Source organism: Charadrius vociferus, unplaced genomic scaffold (genome assembly GCF_000708025.1).
Source record: "Charadrius vociferus isolate BGI_N301 unplaced genomic scaffold, ASM70802v2 scaffold65, whole genome shotgun sequence".
In the NCBI taxonomy this organism is placed as follows: domain Eukaryota; kingdom Metazoa; phylum Chordata; class Aves; order Charadriiformes; family Charadriidae; genus Charadrius; species Charadrius vociferus.
The window spans coordinates 3,858,719-3,879,392 of record NW_009649293.1 but is presented as its reverse complement, the minus strand read 5'-3'; the positions used below and the strand labels follow the sequence as shown (position 1 = coordinate 3,879,392).

General features: G+C 35.3%; 1 protein-coding gene across 1 annotated transcript in view; it reads left to right on the top strand.

Moving 5' to 3' along the window:
• The window catches only part of CDH7 (cadherin 7, type 2), a 71,599-nt gene extending 56,662 nt beyond the window's left edge, over positions 1 to 14,937 (top strand). Inside the window, exons 7-11 of the mRNA XM_009889058.1 lie at positions 804 to 940; positions 2,915 to 3,036; positions 4,491 to 4,608; positions 6,714 to 6,965; positions 14,380 to 14,937. Coding sequence (XP_009887360.1) covers positions 804 to 940; positions 2,915 to 3,036; positions 4,491 to 4,608; positions 6,714 to 6,965; positions 14,380 to 14,873 — 1,123 coding nt within the window. The 3' untranslated portion in view covers positions 14,874 to 14,937. The remainder of the gene's footprint in view (positions 1 to 803; positions 941 to 2,914; positions 3,037 to 4,490; positions 4,609 to 6,713; positions 6,966 to 14,379) is intronic.
• Positions 14,938 to 20,674: the final 5,737 nt, after the last annotated feature.

Genomic DNA, 20,674 nt, shown 5'->3' with positions numbered 1-20,674 from the left:
ACTTGATCTAAATGAGAGTGCAAGAGTCTAACCCAATATTAAATTGAATGTCAATAATATTCCAGTTGTAAATCTAAATCTGCTTAATCAACTGTCCCTATCTCTTAAAAGTGTTACAAGCAAAACCCCTACAAGCATTTTGATCTTTTCCTTTATTCTATTTTCTGTTTGCTAAGGAGCTCATTTCCCCTTCCTGAAACAAATTTGGAGGTAAAAAATATGTTAAGCCAAAGAGTTAAGGACATGAACCTCTGTTTGTCTCATGACAGTAAAGCACCAGGAACTGACAGTGATGACATGCAATCCCTTGACCTACTCTGCATCATGTCTCTTTTTATCCGTGCCCCTGCAGCTCTGGGTAACTCAGGGGTTCTTCTGCTGGTGATAGAAAGCTCTGTGCTCAGACTGCCAACCCCCATGGGAGCAGCGCCCGCCTGGCACAGACACATAGCAAACTTCCAACTCATCTTCTCCTTAGCTGGGGTTCAGGAGGATGCTATTTCATGACTAAATGAAAGCTTGCCTTACAGCAGAGAGGAAAAAGAAAAGAGAGGGGAATTCCTATAACCTCTCTTAAGAGGACACTGTGGGAATTCAGCCCACCACTGTCAGCACAGGTCGCTGAGTAACTCTTGCCTTTGCATACAGCTCTGCTTCTCTCAACACCCCAAAGAAACTGGACAAAACAAAGCTTAAAGTGGGGAAACAGTGGAAACTCTTTCTTTCTAATAAGAAATCAATGAAACATTTTTAAAAGCTGTAATTGAACATAAATCAAAAGTTTTCTTTCATCCTTTACTTAGGTACTCAATAGATCGAAACACTGACCTGGAGAGGTATTTCAATATTGATGCTAATAGTGGAGTCATTACAACTGCCAAATCTTTGGACAGGGAAACTAATGCTGTTCATAATATCACAGTTTTGGCTATGGAGAGTCGTAAGTAACAATTTAAAGATTTTATTGACTGTTTATGTTTAAAACCTCAGGCTTGGTTGTGATCAGCTACCTTGAGAGAAATTGTGACAGTTTCAGGCCATGGCAGATAAAAATAACTTCTTACTCAATGTAAAAGAAACCTGTATGATAAAAATTAAGAAGTACAACAGATTAAGTATTTGCTGTTTCCTTTGCCTCACACCTTGTGTATTCTTTTGACTTCTGAAAAACAAGTACAAAGGAAGATGAAATATGTTAAGTCAGCAGTCTCAGACGAAGCATCATTAAAGGATAAGTGATATGGCTTATAGAGGAAAGCAGTTAGTCCATCTTAGTGATGGCACTCACTTAGAGTTGATTGCTGCTGATCAACCATAGCATTCTTAAAAGGTATGTAGGAGAGGGAACATGAATGTTTGTGTGGTTTCACTTTCTTGACTCTAAGATTAGATTGCAGAGGATATTTTGTGCTTGATATTATTTCTGGTGTAAGATGAAAAGTGTTGAAGAATCAAACCCTTCAAGCGCATACAACAAGAATTCTGTTAATACAAGTTCAAACCTGAACTTGCTCAGCTCTGAATACATTCTGTGAAAAACTACATATTTTTGCTTTTATATTTGAGGAATTTATTTCTTCAAATTTCACCCTTATTGCTACTCTGTTGGGCTGTGATAATAAAAGAGTTATCAGTTCTCTGGCCTGTTATTTTAAAAATCCTCAATTCTTGTTTTCAGTAAGGTTAATTTAATGTTTAACCTGAAAGCTAACATTTATCATTTACTGTCTGTATGAATTTATCTTGTATTCTCAGGAGCAGAATTTTGGTCTAGGAGGCCAGCATGGAAACAAAAATTTTTCCTGGATAGTAACAAAATTGACAAGATAGACAAGGGGCGTACCTGACACAAGTGAGAGTCTAGGAGCACAAGTAATACCTCATGATGCTTTAATTTATGTTCATGGACTGCTTGGTTTTCAATAAGCTTAGATCATTAGAGGAAAAAGTGTCACAAAATTTAGTGTCAAATTGCTTACTCCTCTGGTATTTCACATGTGGAATAAAAAACAAACCAAAACAAAACACTTTTTGATCTACATTTGGATGCATTACTTTAAATACTTATAGTACTTGCAAAAATGTGGTTGCAATACCCTATAAAAAGATAGATATGTATTTGAAGGTTTGTAGAGTTTTTCATTCTGCCCTGCTTTATCAGTAATATCACCACTCGTGGTAAAAAGCTAATGCAATCTCTCTTTTCCTCCTCCAAAACAGAAGTGTTATCTAGCAAAATAAGTATAGTACACACTGATGTCCTTTATGTTTAGTCTAAAAAAAACCCTGTTTAAGACTAAATGATAACAACCAGGACCATGACCAGATTCATGTTTTAGCTAATATATGTGAATCAGATTAAGAATGTGTTTCATACTTAAGGTGTTCAAGATGTTAATGACAGTATTGAAATACTCTGTTGTGTGTGCACCTTAAATACTGTGGGATTTGCATGGGAATACAGCTTTCATTTTTCTGTCATAGCTGATGGAATTCTGTCTTAAATTTCTTAATAGCCTGATCAATCTGAATTGCAACAAAAATTTATTTAACCCATTTAAGCCATTCCCAATATGAATAGTGTTGTTCTGGTTAGCTACCCCTTGGTGATGGTTTTACATCATCTTGCTCTTTTCCTCCCATATGATGTGTTTTGATGTTGTGATTAGTGAGTTAAATTTTCAGTTTATCCCTGAGAGTAAATTCTTAGTTTAATTGAACCGTCTGAAAACATAAACACTGTTACCACTAAGTCCAGAACATCAAGCCAAGATCTTAATTTGTCTTTCTAGGAGGGATTGTAATTGATTTGACATGTATATGCCAAGGAAGAATGGAAAGGAAAAATGTAGCAACCCAAACAATAACTTGCAAGGAACTCTTCTTGATTGTTTTGTTGGCTTCTTTCCTATAGAGAATCCAGCACAGATTGGGAGAGGTTATGTAGCCATTACAATCCTTGACATCAATGACAATGCTCCTGAGTTTGCCATGGAGTATGAGACAACGGTCTGTGAAAATGCTCAACCTGGTCAGGTATGGATTGATAGTTTTTTTATGTTCATTTTTAACAGATAGGCAGCCATTCCTTATGAAAGCCTGCCAGCTTTAAGATAAAATATAATCAGCTTATGCCAGTACAAATGATGCTTTGATGTGTAGCACAAGCAAATATTAATCAAACCCTATCATCTTCACCATACCTGCGAAGAGAAAGACTCAGGTCTAAAAATTACTTGTTGAAGGTACTGTTAAAATCTCTGGCTTTCTTAACGATATAACTGTCATATTTTGCTAAGCTCATCTAATTTTGAATAATATTAAGAATGCATACTTCCCTAATTTTGCTAGGAAGTGAGAAGTTGTAACATGAGGCTTATTCTGAGACTAAAGGCCTACCATTCCTGAAACGAGTACACACTTGTTTCCCTTAGGAAGTACAGGTCCTAAGGCCACAATTTCACAAGGGAAATGTATTCCTACCATATTCCTTGGTCTTTTTACCTCCCCAAATGTCTTCCAAGTAGTCCTACACTCAACTAAAAGTAGCTGGTGGTTTTTATCCTTGGTGTCTCTCATATTTGCACTTTTCCTCTACTTTGTAAGACCTCAGAAAAAATATTTTCTCATTCACTCTTCTCTCTCCCAGAAAACAAGTGGATGTTTCACTCACATGGAACCTACATATTCCCTGGGAGACTTTGCACTTTTGTGCCTTCTCCTAGAATATTGTCCTTCTTGCAGCAGATGTTGTTTATTACACATTTCAAAATCACAGCTTAATTTAAATGCTAAACAGAAAACGCTATGATTATTAAATTGTGTTCATGAGAAACACAGTATATGCATGCCCTTATTAGAGTACCTGTTTGTTTTCTCTGTGATCTAGTCAGAACTGTTAGCTCTGAGTATTCATTCTTTATGGATTTTAGGCAATGGTGACACTTTTTTTAGAGGCAGATTTTGACAGAATTTTAGAAAATGAAATTGGAAAAATATTGATGATAATAATAAAAAGAAATCCCAGAAAATATTAATATACTTATGACGTGGCTTTTATTTTTCATTATATTTTTAAAAATGTACATGAATTAAAATGCTTCAAAGCATAATCATTTCCTTGCGAAAGTTTACAACACTGATTGAAGCCTCTGATAACTGCATTAAGGGCCATCCAGAAGACAGACTTCTTCCACTGCTATGCAGTTTATACTCCAAGTGCTGGTGAATGGCAGGACCTAACTTTTTCACAGGCCTTGCAGATCATTGCTTTTGGCCAATAAAGTTGGTACAGGGAAAGCAGACTCAAGTCACAGTTTAGTTTTTATATTACCTGTACATGCTTAGGAGATCAGAAAACCAAAATGTAATATGAGCAGGACTTAAAGGAGGGTTGATATTTTGACAAGTAATAGAGGGGTTATACAATGTACATACATTTATGCTTCTTACCATTCCAAACAATGAAACCCCGATGTATGTCAAAACAGGTGATCCAGAAAATCAGTGCAATTGATAAAGATGACCCACCAAATGGCCATCAGTTTTACTTCAGTTTAACAGCAGAGGCAGCAAATAACCACAATTTTACACTGCAGGACAACAAAGGTAAGGACACTTTGTTGGGTAAATATTCACCACTAACATCTTTCCTTTTGAATATACCATGCTGATTATGAACTACATGAACTTCTATTCCGGTAAGGACATAAATTAAACTACAATCAGACTGCAAAATAATTTTATTGGTAGATCATTTGTCAAGGGAATTAAGCTGTTGTTTGAATCATTTAAAGCCTTGAGACAAACTGAGCATCTTCAAATCTCTCTCTTTTTTTTTTTTTTTTTTTCCCAGCACTCACTCTTCTCACATTTCTTTCCTTGTATTTATAGGTTTATATCTAAATTAGATTTTACCTTGGGGCAGTGACTGAAAAATGTCCAGGAATTCATGTTTTGTTAATATAACTCAGGGCATAAAAAATGAGTGCATGGTAAATCAAGAGTTTTTTTGGTTTTGGTTTTTGGTTTGGTTTTTGATTTGTTTTGTTGAGGTTTTTTGTTTTTTTTTTTTTTTAGAAAAAACGTGTCTTTTCAGTAAGTATACTGCATATTCAAGAATGCTTTTGATAATGGAAGCTGCCTACAATATTTATACAGACTTCTTATGACCGTTTTCCCAAAGACTTATGCAAAGACACCCATTGACATCACGTTTCTGTTAGTTAAAATATCTGAGAACACACTTCTAATTAGTGTACTCATTAGTTGAACTGCATAGTAGGGCAGCTGGGCATGTAACAGTCAGTTTAGCTATTAGCTGAGGCAAATAGAACTAAATACAAGCTATGTTACCCTTGCATTGCTCTTTTATGCATCAGTACTAAACCACAGCTACAAAGTCATCCTTATTAATAAAACAAGAAAAAACAGACATATGGTGGACTAAAGGATACTGTTTGTACAGCCAGACTTTGAACAACATTCACTGAGTACAACATGTGACCTAATAAAGTTCTCTCACGCAGCTATTTATTGCCTTACCCTGCATGTAGTTACTGACATGCTTAATTTTCTTCATATAAGCAGCTTGCCGTTTGAAACTAAAGACTGTAATAGTAATAATGATCAAAATAATAAAAATGTGTTAGAATAAAACTCTCTTCAGAAATCTGACATTTTTACAAGTACTGTAAAGTGTTTAATGAAAAGACAGGCCCTCTTCCAGACAACTTATAATTGGGAAAAAATAATAATAGACTAGCAATGCCAGTAAAATCAGTGGACAAGACACAACAGCAGTTGCCTCTCGATGTTAATGAATTTTATGCATATCTCATATGATGCTATACGGAGAAGTGCTTGTGTATTTTGCCAGATAGGTCATAATAGATGACACAATAGGATAACTTCAGAGAACTATCCATCTATCTGTCTATAAATAGATAGATAAGTAGATAGATAGATAGACTGACCGACCGACCGACCTTTTCTATGCATTCTAGGAGATGTAACTCCCTACCTCTCAGGAGCTGTCAACCTGTATTGAACACAGTGAGTTTTGCACATATTTTCTGGAACACATGGACCTTTTAATCACCCAACTCAGAGCAGCATTGAGCCACACATTTTAGAGTGATATTAGTCACCTTGACTCTCAGATGAGACTGAAAACAGGTGCATGTCTTTTTCACATGTGCAACTACCTGTATTTGTGCACCAACTGGATTTTTTTTTGCATTAAAACCAGATTACATTGATTGTCAGAACTTATTCTCCTATTAATATGTTCATCCCTTCCATTAATATGATATCTGTATCTGTAAATAATGGAAATAGATCCTTGGAAATTAGACCTGAAACAGGCATATAGATACTTAATCTGATCACTAAAGGGTAATTTTTTTCTTTTTTATAGCGATTTCATCTTCAACTGTCTATCAGGAGTGTGGAACTGTGAGCTTAACTAAAACCAAATAGACCTCTGCAATTTTGAAATGGTCTTTTGTGGAAAATATAAATCTTTTTGTTTAGTTTGGTATCATTTCTCAACTGATTCTATCTCTGCAGCTTCAAAAATATGTGACCAGGAATAATACAGATAATATAAATGTGTTTTTAAAGTCTCCTAAGTAAAGGACTGTATTGTTTATAGGCTTGTGTTTTCAAAAAGGTCATGTATTTTACATTTATGTTTTTATTCCTTTATTCAGATAACACTGCAACGGTATTAACCAGAAGAAATGGATTCCGACGACAGGAACAGTCTGTTTTCTACTTGCCAATATTCATCGTGGACAGTGGATCACCTTCGCTTAGTAGCACCAATACCCTCACCATCAGAGTCTGTGATTGTGATGCAGATGGTATTGCTCAGACATGCAATGCAGAAGCATATATCTTGCCTGCAGGACTTAGCACTGGAGCCCTGATAGCAATATTGGCTTGTGTCTTGACACTGCTAGGTACGTCTTCTTCTTGTTACCCTTATTTTCTGTTCAATGTATAGTAGCAAAAGATAAAGACATATATATGTATACAAACTTCAACAAGTCCCCCACCCCAGCCCGAATTTCTGTAAACAAAGACACCAAACATTTCAGGAAGAACAGCATTTTGTATCATGAGACACACAAAATCTATAGTTTCACAATTTCAAGTTCAGATAGTTTTTTTCTATGTCAAGCTACCTCCAGATGTATATATGAAATAATAGTAAAAGAAAAAAAAGATGTCTTGTGTCAAGTGTAATATTAAAGAGACAGACAATGAATTTTATAGAAGTATTAGGTTTAGCATACTCACTGTACAACCAGTATCAATGTGTGTCCCTTTTTCAGAGATATAACTATTTCTAAACATTTATGGATTTGCATAGAGCAAAAGACAGTCAGTAAATACAATGTATGTAGTTTACTGATGGGTGTCATACTTAATTGAATATCTTCTACAGAATGATCTTTTGTTACTTCTGCAACTGGTAGCACAGTTGGATTTTATGTTGTGCATTGAAACGGCAGCTAGAAAAAAGATGGTGGAAAACAGTGGAGCAGCATCAACACCTTAGTTTGGTTAGCATTTATGATTTCATGCCTAGTAGCAAAGGCCCAAATTGAGGAGTAACAATGAGGGATCAACCTGCAGGATGCAGGTGTAGCTGAGCAAAAGTGCAACTTTGCTTATTGTCAGAAAGTTCACATGTTAACAAGGGTACCGATTCAGCACACAAGAATTTTCTTGAGTGCTGTTATAAAGGGAGCAATTTTTCTATTTCCTGGCTGTACATATCAGTCTATAGGAAAAGGAAAGACCATAGCCTCCTCAGGTTGGAATAATCCCAGTGGTGATTTATCTGTCACTGTTATCCGAGTAATTTGAATAGGTCAAATCAAGAGTCTTTTGTCCACACTTCTGTTCATGGCAGTATTTCAACAATGTATAGATTTCCCTTCTTATTGACTTTGATTGACCTCACTGTAAACTATTAGAAGGAAACGTCGCTTCCACTACAAATATTTCGAAAGGACACAAAAGCAGAAATCCTCTTGCATCATTGTTAGAGAGTAAGAAAAGTTACCATCTCTGCAATGAACCCAACTGACTTACTCAATAGCTGTGGCTAGGAGGTGGCATTCCCAGAGTTTTCCATCTTTGTGACAAAAAGAACTAACAACATAAGATTGTTTAAAATCACTCAACACATGGTTAGGCATAGGATTAAGGAGAAATGGAAGGGGATGATTGCCAAAAGTTTTAATGAACATTTTTTAAATACCATTTTTCTACTAGCATTTCTAGGCCATTTATGCACCCAAATAAATTTTATTTTGAGTTCAAAAAGATATACAAAAGATTCTCTCATATCGACTGGTATAGGCATCACTGGAAAAACACCCATTTAAAACTTCAGTTGAATGTACTTAAGAAGAAATTTCTGTAACAATAGCAATTCACTTAATCCCAAATTGAAATGTCACCATTTCTGTTAAACATAAAAAGGACGTTTCTGAAGGTTACATAAAAAGCTACTGTAGCCTGACCTGGGTATAAGCTTTTTTTAAATAGAAGCCACATGTCTTAAAGAAGGGCAAGGAGTGGAGACACAGCATGTTACCAGGCAATAACTTGCTTATTATTGTCACTACACCAGGATTCAAATACAACCAGTAAATCAAGAAGCCTGAGTTTTTATTCTGGTCATTTTTAGTGCGCCAAACCTTTTACTAAAGAATTGCTAAAGAATTGAGGTTAAGGTCTTGAACATGGTGTTTGAATAATGGCCTGTGCACTGAAGAGGAATCTGGCTTATGACCATCTTACCACTGATTTTATTAGCCAAAGAATTGTTCTTCGAAATTCAGCTGTCTGAATGCATCACCACTGTTCATTCGAATAAATATTTTTATGTGCTGTCATCACTTCCAATCTAAACTGTTCCTTTTGGGTACAGTTCAAAGCTTCAGGCAGTTTAGGCTGCGTTTGAATGCTAACCCTGGTTTGGAGTCCTGCGTTTTGCTACTGTATCCTGCTGCTGTTTTGTTCCCAGCCTGGTGCCAGTCTTCACAAGGAAGAGGTACCAAAGCATCACTGCTGCCCTGGTCAAGTGTTGCTTGTCTGGTCCCAGAGCCTTTCTTATTCTCTCATTTATTGCTAGAAGACGTTTTCTGGGACCAGCTGAATAGTAGTACTGCTAGGAATTTACTTTCTCTTTTTTCTTTTCACATCTATTCCTGAGAAAAAAATCCTAAAGATCCACTAGCACAGCATGAAAAATAAGCTCCAGCTGTTGGCAAGCTGTTCCAGGGCTGGGACCAAGAGATGCACCTTTTTGTGTAAGAGTTTGTCAGTGAAAAGAGGAGACAGGCTACTGGAGCAAAATTTTTTTCTGACCCAAGATTAACTTGCAGTGCAAATCCAGTCACATTTGTCAATATCATCTCAATGTGAGTGCCAGCTGTAAAGTGGAGGAGGCATGAGATTTGCATAAATGTCATGGATATGTGCATTCTGGCACTAGTATCTTGAATTCTCAATGAGCTCTTATCATCTTAAAGTTAATATGATGTACCTTGATATTTGTTCTTGCTCCATACCTCCCTATGTCTAATAAATAACTATTTATCTTGACCAAGGCTCAGATTGTCTCAGTGGGATTTCTTAGGATTACCGTTTTCACTTAAGCAACCAATCAGTTTTAGATAAGCACAATGTTTTCACTGACACTAAGAAGGAAGAATGTTACCAAATCATACTAATTCATTATAACTGTATATAACATGCTGTAGACTATTTTTTCAAAGTAAAATGATTTTTAAGTTAAAAACATTTTACAAAAATCTTTTCCCCTCCTCATATTGACTGATGGAGATTACATTCTAAATTTTATTCCATAAGAAAGTTCCACCACTTTGTTAATTACTCAAAAACAGCTTTATAATTTTTCAATCTGCAGTGAGGCTGTTTTAAAGAAAAAAAATAAAAAAAAAAAGTGCTTGCAATTTATTTCACAAAAAGAGCATATGAAAAGCTAGTTTGTATTCATTTTAGACTGTAGATAATTTTTAGAGAAATGAGTAGAAAATTTTTAACTCCCCTGAAAATTATATGGTAATTTAATTCAAGGTAATTTGTTTTTCAGTTAGCATCTTCCAGACACAATAATTGTTTTTGTGACAAGTGTTTAGTGTAAAATTTGTACATAAAATCACACAAAAAAAGAATGTTCACCTGTAGATAACCCAATCATATTTGAGAGGTTAAAGCTTGTCTTTGTATTGAAACAATGGAAATCTAGATTGACATAATGATTTTTCATTATTTTTGTCTTCCATACTTCTTAGTACAATCCATTAGTCCTACCTATTTTCTTTGAATCACTAAAGAAAGCTTCCTATTAGTGTGGTACTAGAGTTTACAAGTTAATAATACATTGATTAAACTTCAAAGCACAGATTTAAATTATTATTTTTTTCAGCTGAAAGACAAGGAATTTATTATCACAATACCTGCAAGAGCCCAATTAAATCAGCACACATAATTGTGTGATTTGGGAAAAAAAAAAAAAAAAAAAAGAAACAGTCCTAGGAATAAGGATCTCATTCTCTAAATAGGTAAAATGTGTACAGAGTGTGACTATGTAGTATGCATGAGTTTTGGTCTTTCAGTTTTAAGAGTGATACATTTATAGCTGTTTTAATTTGGTGGTATCCAAATTAAGTAATTTAAAAGGTGGTTGAGCACTCAATGCAGAAGCTGTTTTCTGAAAGTTATAGAGCCTTTTAGGGTCACTTAGTGTGGGCATTTGAAGGTCACAATCCCTTGCAAATATCAGTCCAAATGGATTAAACAACACATATATGAAGCTTGTTAACTGGGAATTAAATGCAGGTTTCCTGAGTCTTGGCCTCGGTAATCCCCAAATCTCATCTGACTGTACTGGCAACTGCAAGGTATAACTAAATAGGTTATTAGTGTGCTGCTTAGATGGCTGAGGATCTCAAATCTTCAGCTTTACGAATCATGACACACCTAAGGCATAAACCAATGTGCAGATTTGCTTGCAGCTGATGCGGCTTATTGCTATAGTAAATGCCAGGCTTAGGGGTATAGCGTATACACTGCATGATAATGCTTGCGATTTAGTTCTGTCCCTTACTGTAAAGCCCTGCATGTAGTCTTCTCCCTCAGGTCGTCTCACGGCTTTTATGGCTTCCTTCCAATTATGTTGCAGTTGCCTTCAGTACAAAAGGGAAGATTAATACTAAAACAGATATATGCTCAGGTGACATAAACCCGACTTTTTACCAGCTTATACAAAAATGGAAATTTCATAATAATTCCATAAAGCACACTGCATAATGGCAAAGCAAAAATCTGCTCTTGTATTCAAGGGCATTTTTTTAAAGACTGATTTAGGTGAACTGAAACTTCTGATATTATCTTTACATCTATACTGACAGAAGGATATAACTAAGTGTTACCACAGCTAATATAAACACAAATTACATAGTCTCTTGGCTATTGTACCTGTTAAACAAAATCAACGTTTCTAACAATTCAGGTAAATCAGAACAAAAAGGTTAGTTTTGATCTATCTTTATTAGTTCTGATTATCTAGTCTTTATAATAAGTTACTTCTAATATTGATTGGTTTATTTATTTGTTAAATCGCATATGAAGTCAGTATTGCTATTTTATCTCTTCAGCATGAGTTCAGTCTACCAGTATGGAGCCAAACTTGTGGCCTCAATGTCCAATACATATGGCCCTAAAGCTTTTCCATTCCATTACTACTTCTCTAAAAAGCATAAAATTAGGTTTTCTAGATGTTCAGCCAGTCACTAATTACTGACTTAATCTCTGCTTAGTGATAAATGCAGGGAAAAAAAATCCACCAGAACTTAATGAGAAATGGGTAGGCTTTAAAACCATTTTTACTTGATTTAGATGTCAGTGAAATTTGTTTTGGGCTTGTATTCATGTCTGCAGTTCTAGAAATACAGCTACAGCTTTGTTAATTTAGAGGTTAAACTTTATTGCTCATAGGTTTTTGAAAGTCTAGAAATTAATAATCTCATAAAGCCATCTAAATGATAAAATATTTAAACTTTAGAAAGATTACATGTTTTTCTTTGCTTCAAGAAAGTGTGAGATATAAAAGGAATACTATACAATACATTCATTTTATCTTGATTTTTATTGTACCTTTAGGCGGACCTGCCTACTAAATTTTATATTTTTCACTTATTAGCAGGTATTTAACTTTCAAAATGAGGTATGTTAAGAGGGACAGTGGTGTGAAAATGCATTTACACTTGAGTAAAGGAGATGATTAGCTGCTTATTTATGTGGCAATAAAAATTGTAGCCGTAAATGTTAATAATTAAAAAGTTATGTCAATAGCAATCTTGGCTTAAATGTATATTTGTACTGTCAGCAAGCTAATTTGTCTTTCACTTTAAATATCTTTCATAATAAGGGAAAACATTTAGAGTGAAGTGCAATTGTTGTCTCTATGATGACAACTTTATGTTCTCTGCTGTAGAATTTACAGCTCAATTTGTATTATACAAATATCAGAATGTTTTGAAATTTCACAAAAGCCACTTTAAAGGTCAAAATCCTATATTGTCAAAGTGCTTATGTAAATATTGTTCACAGAAAAATGCCCCAAACTAGTGACTTCTGAATTCAATACATAAAGCATGAACGAGGGAGGTGCCAGGGGCAAAAAAGTGAAAGTGTGGTGCTGATGTTGCGGTAATACAGAGTCACAAAGCATCTGTTAGTAGATGGATGATTAAATGTGTGCCTTGCAGCTACTGAAAAAAGGGGAAAAAATATTGCCTAATATATTTGTGAGAAAGTTTAGAAAAAAGTTAAACTTGTTCCAATTTTAACTTTAGACATACATAGCTCCAAAGGAAAATAAAAAGAATTGCAGACAGCTTTAAACACCTTTAAAGTTCTCTTATGCTTTTGCCAATTACAAATGAGTACCATAACATCTGTAGACGTATGATACAGTTTTCTGCCTGTACAGTTTCTGACTGGTTTATTCTAACCATGTGATCCTAATATTACATCATGCCTCATGATGACTACATTGATACTGATTTTAAAAATTCCTCCATGAAAGGGAGGGCTTTCAAGATTTCAGTCCTACATTATAAAATTTATGGAGGTCACTTTTGAGACCACATAGGGAGGCCTAAGCTTAATTTTATCTATATGGGCTTTTGATTTTCCAGATGTTTATACAACATTTAGTTGGCATATCAAAGCACTGTAAGTAAAGATAGTAAACCTTGGACATATGAATGCATGTCACATAATCTTAAGATTAAAAATAAACATAAAATCAGAAGACATTAATTGAATGTGGAATGACACTTACTTTTCAACGTACTGTTATTTTTACAGTCATAGCGATGCCTGCTATTTTCTAGGAGTATCATTAACTCAGCAAATGTTATCCAGATGCTACAATACAGTATTAATCTTTTTCTGGGAGGATGATTCACACTCCATCATGTCCCACAGATGGGTTCAGTATTCATAATACTAGTTCCATATTTTTGTGTGTTAGCAATGATGTTTCTCTACCAAAACTGTATTTGAACAAGACGAGCCTTGAGTTAATTCCTCTAGGTTTTTTTTGGCTGTCGCTACAGTTTAGTATTAGCTTTCAAGCTGAAAGAAACTTTAAGGATTACAATTAAAAAAATAATTACATTTGTAGAACTGACTAATCCAATAAACTCCAGCCCTAGCAGTTCATGTTAGATGTAATTCATAAACCTGAAGTACAGTACTTTGCACTTTATAGGAAAGTGAGGTCTTAGATATTTTTTATGCATGAACTAAGACAGCCTAATTTTACACATTGCTTAACAATTCAGTGTTCTTCAATCTACGATTTTTTGTTTTTTATTCTTTTCCAGCAGAGTTTGGCCATATACTTTAATTCAGTCACTTCCCAAACCATGGTTGTTAAATTCTATTCAGTTACGTTATGAATGTGCTCTTATCGCTTGGACAATTAAGAGTTCAGGAAAATGCCCTTTTTTATCTCATGGCTGTGAGTTTGTAATAGTCAGACTAAACCAGACTTAAAATTTATGGTTAGTGGACAGCGTAAGAGAAAGAATTAGAGATGAAGACGTTAATCCAGAATGGTTTTGGAAATAGATTCCCTAACATCTAAAAAGCTTATGGTTTAAAAGCTGTTTCAGAAGTTGCTAGGTTTCAAATCTAACTGCATAAATTGCCTGCTGTGTCCTTGGGTCTTCGCCATATAAATTAATAAGTACTTCCACCATTAGAAGAAATATGAGGAAACTTCAGCATTGCTAAAACTCTAGTCTTTCTGTGTTCCAGTTCTCGTCTTGCTGATTGTCACTATGAGGCGAAGGAAAAAAGAGCCCCTCATTTTTGATGAAGAGAGAGATATCAGAGAGAACATTGTCAGGTATGATGATGAGGGTGGTGGAGAAGAAGACACCGAGGCTTTTGACATGGCTGCCTTGAGAAACCTCAACATTATCCGAGACACCAAGACCAGAAGGGATGTGACACCTGAGATTCAGTTCCTGAGCAGACCAACTTTTAAAAGCATCCCAGATAACGTAATTTTTAGGGAATTTATCTGGGAAAGACTAAAAGAAGCTGACGTGGACCCCTGTGCACCACCCTATGACTCCCTGCAGACATACGCATTTGAGGGGAATGGCTCGGTGGCAGAGTCACTCAGTTCTTTAGATTCGATCAGCTCAAACTCTGACCAGAACTATGATTACCTCAGTGACTGGGGCCCTCGCTTTAAAAGGCTTGCGGATATGTATGGGACTGGACCAGACTGCTTATACTCATAGCCTTGGAACCTTTCTCTGAAAATGCACTGAAGAATACTAAAACAGAAAACTCAACCTTACAGACTGAAGAAAGTTGTAAATATTTCTCCATTTTTAACCTTTTAGGTTTTTTTGCCTTGCTGGAACATATCTTCATTAGACTTGTCCTAGGGACTGCACTGAACACACAGAATATGAGCATTTGGTGGCATTTTTGATAAAATGAAATGCTCAGCCACGTTCAAATAGATAGCAACCCTCAGATACCTGCAGAGGCAACTCACTTTCAAGAGTATGTTATGCACTGTGACCTCAATGAGCCAATGATACTCTGTAGATGCCTTTGCAGTATTGCTATATTGAGAACACAGAGTCTCTGGTATGAGATAAGTGTAAGAAGAAACAAATTTACAGATATAATATATCATTCAATACAACATTACAATATGTAGTATTTACAGATGCAAGTTTTTTTAACAAATTTTCTTTACAGTGTTGCATGCAGATTGCTAGGCCAAAAGCAGAAAGACAGACATGAAAAAAAAACCAAAAGCTCAGCAGATCTTTTTGTTTGCTTGTCTTTATTTGTTCTCAGAGCTATTTAATTAGAAATTTCTGTAATTTTCTGGGTAGTTTTGTGAAAAATTACTGTTCGTACAAGGAACTTCCACAATGTTTGTCATCAACTTACTGAAGCAGTTTACAAACAACATAAAATGAGAAATACGGAGGGGTATTCTTATAGTTGAAAAGTTTTGTGATGCCCATGTAGGTATAGAAAAGATGTTGCTATCTATTTGCTATTTTTTATTATCTCTTCTGATTTGTACAGGAGAATTTATCCTTTTTTATTATTAGTTGTCATAAAGTGTTATATTTATTTTGGAGCTCCCACCTCCACTAAATTCAGGTCCATTTTACTGCCTCGTGGTATTAGACTTGTCAGAACATGCTGATTTTTCTTCAGTCTCAGATAAATGTAGGAAATGAAGCATGTAAATGGAGAAATTACAGTAAAGCAATCTCGCCCACCATTCGTCTCTCAGAAAGGAGAGCTTCTACAAGGACATGCAGTTGTTCTTCTGAGCCATTACAAAGTCGGAGACATTTAAATAAAATATTTGTACATTGAACTTTTGGAAAGAAGACTACAGAGGTAGTTGGGAGTGTCTTTAATGCAAGATTTAATTTTCAAGGTTAAAAATGTTATATGCTTCAAAGACTGTAAACACTTTGCTTTTCTCCTTCCCCTTTTCTTTTGCTGCTGATGAATCACAGTGAAAGACTCTCTTCAATTTCTTTCTTATGTTAAGCAATGTAATGCCATTAACTCCAGAAATCATCTTTAGATCCTGCTGCACATGAGTATTTTTCCCCAAAGGTGTTAACATCACTACACATAATTTCTACACTGGTTCAGGAGTGCCAAAACAGAAGGATAACTGCTGTTGGTTAAAATACTGTACAATTTTGAAGTAGGATTTCTTAGAATAAGGCAACTTTTTTATGATTCTGACAATATTTATACTTCATATTTCATGATTTATTAATAGATAATAAGGCATATATTCAAGTAAAATAGTGGTTTTAAGTATTATTTCAGATTGTTTTGTTTTAGATTATCTGTAGACGAGTTCCTAAGTTAGACTCTGCTCCTGCAAACTTTTTTGCTTGCACCTAACTTGAAATTACTTGACTTGCCTGCAATTACTGAGGCATTACAGAATTGTCTACAGGACTGTGTTTGTGGATAGAAGGTACTCCATAGAGGATGATGCTCACTCTAAAAGTACTTCTTTCTGAAAGAAAGATCCTTGTACTAAAATCCTAATTTATGGGTGACACCAGGATGGAAGATGGGAAAATATCATTAAGGCTTTGTAATTTTTGCAGCCCAGCATTATCAATTAACTATGTGAAAGTGGCCTTCAGCTCCATCAGAGAAAACAAAATAATTTTAATCGTCTGCAACATTTTTAATTTGAGTTACATTTTGGTAGACAATCACTGTTTCATAATTCCGTAGATTTGCTTCTAGTTGTATTAAATATATATATATAGCTATGTATATAAATATGACAGATTTTGTAATGGAACTGAAAGATATCGCCCATGACTTTTAGTCATACATGTAAGATTTTCAATAAAAAATTAAAAAAAAAAAAACAAACAACAAAATGAGCCACGTGTATGCAGTTTAATGACAGCGAGATATGCTGCAGGAGTTAAGCAGGTATTAAACCAGCAAGGTGCTGACAGAACAGTTTTTTATTAATCTCCTTGTTGTTTGTGGGAAGATAATTCATGCATCTGGATTAAGATGTCAAAAATGCTGATTTTAGCACATAACACTCAAAGGCGATTTAAATGTGGTTTAGAGTAAACAGCACGGTTCCCTTGCTTTTCCACCCTCTAGATCTGTAAAAAACCCAGAAGCCCCTCTGTTATGAGACTATGTTAGTGGGGGTTTTTGATATGTTTTCTGTGGAAAGAAATATACTTTACTTTAATGCCATAAAAACTCTTGGATATGTATATTTTCTGTTGCACAGTTCTAAAATAATTGAGTGAATTTGTTATTATATTATATATGCTTATCTTTTGATCGTAGTATTGCAGTAAGAAAGAAAGGTGGAAATCCCTTATGTTTGAGGACAGATGTTACTAAAGTATATACATACGGTCTGCATAATACACATACTACTTAATTGTCATGGTAGCTGTTTAGGCTACTGGGGATCTGGGGGACCCCAGATGGGACTGACAGATGCTCCCCTCTACCCCTCTTCAAAGAGAGAGGCAGAGGAGGGAAAAAGAGATGTATGAGTTTAGAAGGAACTAAACTACTTCAATGAAATATTAGTAACAAAATAAAAAGTACCAGTACCTAAGGGGGGCCTACAGGAGAGCTGGGGAAGGACATCTTACTAGGGCATGTACTGATAGGATGGGGGGAATGGCTTTAAACTGGAAGAGGGCAGGTTTAGATTAAACATTAGGAAGAAGTTTTTCACTTTAAGGGTGGTAAGGCACTGGAACAGATTGCCCAGAGAGGTTGTTGAGGCCCCATCCCTGGAGGTGTTCAAGGCCAGACTGGATGTGGCCTTGGGCAACCTGGTCTAGTGGGAGGTGTCCCTGTCTATGGCAGGGGGGTTGGAACTCGATGATCTTCAAGGTCCTTTCCAACCTAAACCATTCTATGATTCTATGAAAAAGAAATAATGAAATATACACAAAACTGTATCAAGCTACCAAGATGACAATCACAACACTGGCTGGCACTGGGGAAGTCCCAGGCTGGACTCAGTGATGGACGGGAAGTGGATTCTGGATCTGCATTCAGGGTCACGGTCAAAGGCAGATGAACAGACAGAGTCCTCCTCAGACGTCGGCCATTGAAGAAAAAGAGCTGACCCTTTGATCCCTCAGCTTTTATACTGAGCATGAGGCAGATGGGATGGAATACCCTGTTGGTCGGTTTTGGGTCACCTGTCCTGTCTGCTCCTCCCCGCAGGTGGGACCCCACTATGCTTTTCCGCTTCTGACCCTCCAACAGGGCAAATAACAAAGTTGGTTGGCCTTGGGTGTTATAGCAATAAGTATAAGCAGGAGCCTCTCTGCATACCATGCCTGGGCGTCAGCTATAAACATAGGTCTTATCACTCTGAGAGAGTGAACGTTGTCTGCACAATATGGTCTTAATTTCAGTTAGAAGAGGCCCAGCTAAGAAGCAAAGTTACTGAACAAAATTGGTTCTGTTTTACCTCAAACTAGGAGAGTAATGCTGTCCATAAGTTACCACAACTATAGGTTTTCACAATTTATACTCTAATTCAAATTTTTTCTTTGAGTGTTATTTATATTGCATAGCCTGATGTCATAAAGTATATTCTACTGACTAAATCATGTAAAATAAGAAGTATTTTCTCTGTCCTGGAAAGGTTATGAAATTATTTGAGAAAACTATTTAGAACAGCCTTTTAAAAAGATTTCCCATTTTATTGATTTATTTAACTTTATGAAGAGCTCCAGTATCTAACTAGAGGCCACAAGTCATCTTTAAAAAGCATTGCAACCACTCCCATCTTATAGCGAAATGCCAACACCTCTTTCCTTCCACCATATGGTAATTGAATAGACTTATTTTAAATTGCAATTTCCAAGCACGTTGAAAAGTGTAAGGGTTTTAGTGTTACTTAAAAAATCCACATAAAGTTAACCCATTTGAAGAAGATTTAAGGCAAGACTTCTTACTCTGCTTTGACCAGTGTAAAATCTGAATTCAACAGAGTTAAACAGTAGATATTACATTTTTTATTCAAGAGAATAAACTGAGTGCACCTACACTACAAAGTTATATCGCCACTAAGACATAGAATAGGCCTTTCTAAGCCTACTAATTCGATAGCTGGGTTAATACAATCACTGCAGGACTCATGAAATTTGATGATAACAACCAAAACCTCTCCTTTTCCCTGAGAACTAAGGGGAAAAAAAATTCCTTCCTTTTTACTTGTTGTTTTCTTTTTTGTTTTGAAAGTGTGTGTGTGTGTGTAATTTATAGGAATTTCCCTTTAAAGTTAAGGTCTTTTCTCAGTTATTTTATCCTATTTACCCTTCAGGTGCTGGCACTCATATTTCCTGTCCTTTTTTTCTTTTTAGAGATTTTGGATGAAAGCATGTTATGAAATACAAAATGTCAGCATCTTATTTTTATGGACAAGTACTCTTGTATGACATAAAAAAAAAAAAAAAAGTAGCAGTTTGTCATTCTGAAAAAGAAATGAATATACTATAAATTGTACAATTACATTGACTTTTAAGACCATTACAGAGTTGAAAGGCAAACAAAATTACCTATATCAAAACTAGTATTAAATTCTTGGTTGCAGCCTGTCACATGGCTGATTTTATTTTTCTATATGTAGAATTTTTCTCTACTTTAGAATCTATGTAGAGTAATACTTGTTTGAGACAACACTGTATTCACCTCATTAGTGATAGTTAGATAGGGTCAAGTATGTTTTTATTGATCTGTGACACTAAAAGTGAACTGCAAAAGATAGAAATATCATTTTATTTATTTAACAGAACTGTAGAATTGTCCAGGTTGGAAACAGGAAAACCTACAAGATAAACAGAATTCTACAAGTTGCAGTCTAAACTATGGCATCACTAAGTTTCCCAGGTATATCCTAAGATATAGTTGCACCCCAGAACCGTTTCTTCCACACCAAGGATTCTTCCTCTGCTTAGGATCAATGCAGCTAAAAGCATATTGCATTATTCACTGAAAAGTTTTTTATGGATATCTTCCTGAAGTTTTGTTCTTTGACGTAGGAGAATCAGAGTACACAACACGAGTAATCTGTTTCCTAGATGAAGGGAATAAAAAAAAATAATCTACATATGCATGCTATATGTTGTTTTATGACTGTAGTTTACTGTTTCTTACAAAAGAGAAAAAATCTTTCAATGTAGCACATAAAATCTGTGAAACCTTAGACTGTACAATTGCAGACAGGTATATTGATTGAGAAAAACTTGATTTACTTAAGCATTATATGACACAAGATTATCATGGAATATTTATGTGTCTAATCATACACAATGAAAGTGGAAACAGCACAGAAATTTATCAGAAATCAGAAGAAAACCTGATTTGAAGCCACAGTGGTGTATCATATAAATGCTGCTTCTCTTATATGTGAACACATATTTCCTAAAATTACATGTATATTTAAACATTTCACCCCCACACTATTTATTTCAAAATACTTTATTTATCCAGAGACTATCTTAAAAAATTAACCCTACTCTCA